Consider the following 6056-nt stretch of genomic DNA (forward strand, 5'->3'; position numbering starts at 1 on the left):
TTCGACGTGCGTGTAGAACACTGCACAATGTATGCTAGCTAGCTACGTACAGTAATCCAGTGTGAATGCGTCCTCCAGCTGTACGCAGCGGCTACGCGTGAGCTAGCTGTATGAAACCTCAAGACCATTTAAATCAACCGCGTCTTGATTGGACAAGCCACTTGAAGCGTGTCATCCGGCCAACGCTCATTGGTCGACCAAAGTACTGAAATGATTAGTCTCCTTCGCATTGACGTAAATATTCTTCACTTATAAAGAATATAATATATTTATTTGCACTTATTTTTGCCTAAAAATATGTATGAATTTATATAACATTAATATAAATATACTAAATTGTCATTTTTATGTTTTAAGTCATTTAAATATTTCATTTAAATTATAATGTTCAAAAGACTAATATGTCAGCCCCCTGTGCATGCTCGCTCCTCAGCTCGGCCAGTAAACAAAGCTTGTGTTTACGTTAGCAAAATGTGGTGCTCTCATCATATTCTGGTCCTCCTTTTAGCTATTTCAGCGATACCACCATCTTCTTTTGGTAGAAAGGAGTGGCGAGATAGCTTTTATGATTACACAGTGAAATCAATCGACGGAAAAAGAGTTAAACTTGAAAAATACAGAGGAACGGTGAGTTTTACTTTTTTGCTTACCATGCTCATGATGCTCATGTAACTATACACAGCCCAGTCGCTGTACATGGTACGTCGCATAGCGTAACAGTGTCTGGTCGGGCTAGATGCTCATGATGCTTTAATAGGCCTATTGTTACAGTGCATTTTACGAAGCGAAGTTTAGAATCCGCCACTACACTGTCACTAGGGTCACTTACAAGCTCAAGCCCGAGCGATCGCCGCGGGCCGGCCGAGGGTTAAATAGATGCGTATGAGAAGACAACTAGAATCTACAGCACCACGAGCACAGCTTGTGATGTCACCTGCGTACAGTGAGGTTGAACGATAGGAAAATATAAAGAGAAATTCACAAAATTTTATTTTGAGGGGAAAATGCACATATACTACTAGTTCCTCGCCTCGACTTGCAATTGAGTAACTATAGACCTACATGGTTAAAAAAAGGTATTCGTCAAGACTAGAGGCAAGCGCAAGCCAAGTGTTCTTTTGAAGTTTTGTGCGAGAAAAGTGAAAATACAATTAAATTTATGCGTATATCATTGTACACATCACGTTAGGCAGAAAGATCCATCCCTGTCCGGAGGAGTCTTGTAATGCGTTGTATTTTTTATGAGGGCCGAAACGTTTATAGGGTGAACTAACAATAATGACATGACGACAATGCCCCCAATCTGAATTGGGGGGGGGGGGGGGGGGGACAGTGATGTGACAGCAGGGGCGATCCGCGAAACTATCCAGATACTGTGGCTGCCTGCTAATCTATCTACATGTATGTTCTGGATATAGCATCACGGTCAACATGCTCATTAAATCATGCATCTATAGTAGGCCTGCTAAGTAGTATTCATGCAAGCTGCCCATAATAAATTCGACAACAACGCCATCCAAAATTCAACTGCCTGCTACGTTGTAAAATGTAGAAACCTATAATCCCCCATGCTTTTGCGCATGGTTGAACCTTAATTGGCACTGGAGATCAAATCTTGGTGCAGGTGCCGATAAATCTAGTCATGTCATCATGATGTAAAGGACAGAGCTACCAAGTCTCACGCATTCTGCGTGAGACTCAAGCATTTACATAGGGTCTGTCTCACGATCTCACGCATGGCACCCATTTTTCTCACGCATCTGGTGAAGTCTGCAATTTGGGCCAAAAATAAGGAGCATAGCTCAAAGGATTAGAGTGATAGTTGCAATTGAAGGTATATTTCCCTTTTGCCTTTCAAAATTAGTAAAAAATAGTCACTTAAGTATGCACCCGATCGCATCATTAAGAGCTAATAATTTAAAAAAGCTCCTTATCATGGGAGGGGGACACCCTCCTCGTTTGCGTGCGCATGCGCGCGAGCGCCGAGACGCCGAGTCATAAAAATTTCACGCATAAAAGTTTTTTGAACTTGGCATCTCTGAAAGGAACATCTTATAATTTACCGTCATTGGCTTTAAAAGTTTGTATTGTCCAACAGTGCAACACCTGATGAACCTTAGAAGCCAATCCACCTTTATAGACAGGTTGACTGAGTGAATGCAGCAATATTACTACACATCATCTTATATGAGAGTTTGAGGAAAATCGGACAATCCGTTCAAAAGTTATGAATTTTTGAAGTTTTTGAGCACTCAGTCACTGCTGGATGAGAAGACTACTGTAGATTATGATGTCACATGTGTAACTGTATAAAGAAAACAAAGAAAATTCAACATATTTTCATTTTTCTTGCAAAAGAGAATGCTTGACTTGCCTCTTTTAGAAGGTGGGGGGGGGGGAATAATAATACACTCAACATTCGTCAGTGACAAGTTGAGGAAATGTGCACTTTAAAAAAAAAAAAAATTCTGAAATTCTCTTTATATTTTCCTTATATCGTTGTACGTATGTAGCATCAATACGCTACCGGTATCTTTTCATACAGCAGTGAATATGCAGATACTTAAAAAATTCATAACATTTGAACGGATTGTCTGATTTTCCCCAAACTTTCACTGTTGTGCTGTACTCTTATTGCTGTATTCACTCAGTCCACATGTCTCTGAAGGTGAACTTATCCTTTAAGTTTTGATTTTAGAGAGTGCTCCCTGCCATTCAGTAAAGGTTCACATTTTTTTTTTCAGCCTTCTCTTGTGGTCAATGTGGCGAGTGACTGTGGCTACACTGATGACCATTACCGCAACTTGGTGGAACTCGGCAAAGATCCACTCTTTAAGGATCGACTGAACATCCTTGCCTTTCCCTGCAATCAATTTGGTTACCAGGAACCAAGGTCTGATGCAGAAATTGCGCTGTTTGCCAAGTCTATGTACAACGTAGAGTTCCCTCTCTTCAGCAAAGTGGATGTGATTGGATTCGATGCTGACCCTGCTTGGGATTACCTCACCAGTAAGTGCATGTTGGCGCTTGAACTCGGGATTAATGCCCAGATCAAATCAAATCAGACTTGAGAATACAGTGCTGTCCTGCATTTCTGTTCCACTGTTAGAATCTGCACCCCAAAAATTAGTTTGTGGACTGCGTAACTGAAAAACCATTTGAGGTATCCTAATGAAACTTGGCATGCATATATGAGTGGGTGAAGTCATGCAGGTTCAGCAACTTTTGGGTGCCAATGCTCAAGGTCAAAGGGCAAAAGATCAAGGTCAAATTCTCAAAATGGCACTATTTCCCCCATATCTAAGCAATGCCTGAAGGTATTTCCTTGAAACTTTAGTATACATGTTCTACATTACAAAGATTCTTCAGAGAGAGTGTCTGGTCATGAGGTCAAAGGTCAAGTAAAAATATTGAGATTCACTTTTTCCTCCATATCTCGCAAATGGTAGACCTACAATGCATGTACTGACTGGCAATCATTATCTAGGGAGTTTTTGGGTCATGGGTCAAAGGTCAAGGTCAACGTAGTCCTCAAACTTTCAGTATTTCCCTCGTATCTATGCAATGGCTGCAGGATTTTTCAGGGAACTTACATGTACAATGTATTACCCAACAGAGATTTTCTTGGAAATTTCATGCCAAAAGGTCCAAGGTCCAAAGGTGAAAGCTCAAGTGAAAGTGCTACATGTAAATTTCACTTCGTCCTCCATATCTCGAAAGTGACTCAAGGTATCATCATGAAACTTTAAAAGTACGCATTTAGCATGTTCTACCTGACAGTGATTCTATTTAGTACTGAAATTACACTTTTTTCCATACCTTAAAAATTACTCAATGCATAAACTTATAAAAGGGTCAAAAGTCAAGTAAAAATCCAGAAATTCAAAAATACATGTACCTGTACTTTTTGACAATGTAGCAAACCTAGTTCAAGGAAAGTGATTATTCAATGCATTTTTGACAATCCTGTTAATTTAGTATCTTGCCAATCATGTTGTATGTGAAATTGTTATGACACACTGTCAAGACATTGTACTATCTAGAGCTATTATGAGAACCATACATTACGGCAGTGGCATACCAGACGCCACAGCAACACTTCTAGTTTAATTTATTTTTTCAATTAACATTTCATAATATCTATAATATCTATATATTTATTGTTTCTAGGGTGAAACAAGTTTTATATCAAGCACTATTAACCCGTTGAGGACGAGTCTCGAGTATACTCGGGCAAGTGTCTATGGAAAATGCGTGTTGTAGCAAAATCAAACCGTCCTCAACGGGTTAACAGTGATACATGTATGTATTTACCTGTCCATTCAGGGAATGCTAGGAAGGAGCCGACATGGAATTTCTGGAAGTACTTGGTTGACAGGAACGGGCATGTGAAGAATGCCTGGGGCCCCGAGGTGTCCATCCACAGCATCTATGGAGACCTGCTCACAGAAGCAGCCATGGCCCTACCCCATCGCCGCCACTTCAATGACCGGTTTGATGACGAGTTTTGAAGGAGGGGTGTGGCAAGGAACACGGGCACTGCACTGCACAGTACAGGTTTCAGGAGTGAGGAATGGAGGATCATTATGATACTTGTGCCCATAGTTTCAGAGTTGTCTTACTCACCGCTCCACATTTTAGCACCCTCGCAAGAGTCTTGATCGACAAGCCTTTTTCATTGTGCGAGGTGTATCACGTGTAAGATCACATTGTCCACGTGTGAGCAAAGTGTATTCCACTATTGCACAAGTGAGGGAGGAAAATGAAGTTAGAAAGAGCCTGGCATTTTCAGAATTTGAGGTCCTTGAGGAAGTGTTTGCAAAGTCACTACCGAAGATGCCTTGTAACATCCAATGTGATGGAGGAAGGCTTTCTCCATAATGTTTTGTAAGTTGAAAATACATGTACTTTAAAACAAGAAGGGTTATACTTATATTATGGAGACATTGCATCTTTAAACCACAATTCAAAACATTACTGCTGTTACTCTTGCCATATTTCCTATATTGTGTTACCACTTACTCATGGTATTCAAGTGGGCCTTGAATTTTTTCTTTTCTTTTTAATCTGCTTTACTCTACTGGAGTCCATGAGCCGTGATGCGTTGTGTTCTCTTGTAGTTGTTACACAGTCAGTCATTTTTGACAAGATGTATTTGCAATATGCAGGGGGGGGGGGGGGGTGTGGGGGATGACCAAAAGTTACCCAGAGCCTAGAACTAGCTCATCAGTTTAGTGTATAATCCCCACTTTTTTCCTGTAGTTGCTTACCTTGCTTTTGAGGCACCCAAGGTCATTTGATCCATGAACAAACTTATTTAATGGTGGTAGTGCTACTCCTTTGATAGTTAACTTCATTAATCAAACCATGAGCATGATTAAAAGCATGGTCTTTCAGGGAGTTATCGTTTCAATGTGAAGAGAGCACTGCATCAGACATTGTGCATATATGGTGAAGAAGTGTTACACATCCTTTTACTTATTTCATCAGTGATCATAGCTAACCTACTGCCAATTTGTTGTACAACAGCAAATCGTTATGAATATAGAAAATGACATTTACATTAGTCTAGGGATAGGAATACTCATACTATCTTCTAACTCAAATTTTGCTGGAAATATACCAACAAGATATGAATGAAAGAAAAATATTATTTAGAGGGGTGAAAGTTCAGGTGTGAGTTTCTTCAATTTGTTTCCCTCTACAAATTGAATTTGTTAAGATCGAAATTGCTAATCTGTAAATCAACAAACATGTCGGAAGAAAGGAACCAGTGGGACTCATACCTGTCTTTTTCCAACATGTCTGTTAATTTACAGATCAGCAGTTGCAATCTTAACAAATTCGATTTGTAGTACAAATTTAATTTGTAAAACCTTCATCCCTCTCAATAATAATTTTCTTTCATTTCGAATATGCTTTGTCCACCTTGGACTACTGAACATAACAATGTTGGAATTTCGGAGCTTGGGTATTTGTTCCATGTTCATCGTGTCACTGCTGGTAACCAGGGACAGCCTGGTGGTAGTGTCACTGCCTGGAAAGCAGTAGATGAC

The 6056-nt window shown here is 40.0% G+C and overlaps 1 protein-coding gene across 1 annotated transcript; it reads left to right on the forward strand.

Moving 5' to 3' along the window:
• Nucleotides 1–454: 454 nt before the first annotated feature.
• On the forward strand, nt 455–4704 carry LOC140236991 (glutathione peroxidase 7-like). Its single transcript, XM_072316938.1, has 3 exons — nt 455–627; nt 2745–3009; nt 4327–4704. The coding sequence occupies exons 1-3, from the start codon at nt 472–474 to the stop codon at nt 4509–4511; spliced, it is 606 nt and encodes a 201-aa protein (XP_072173039.1). The 5' UTR covers nt 455–471; the 3' UTR covers nt 4512–4704.
• The last annotated feature ends 1352 nt before the right edge of the window (nt 4705–6056 follow it).

Source organism: Diadema setosum, chromosome 13, assembly GCF_964275005.1.
Source record: "Diadema setosum chromosome 13, eeDiaSeto1, whole genome shotgun sequence".
NCBI classification, from domain to species: domain Eukaryota; kingdom Metazoa; phylum Echinodermata; class Echinoidea; order Diadematoida; family Diadematidae; genus Diadema; species Diadema setosum.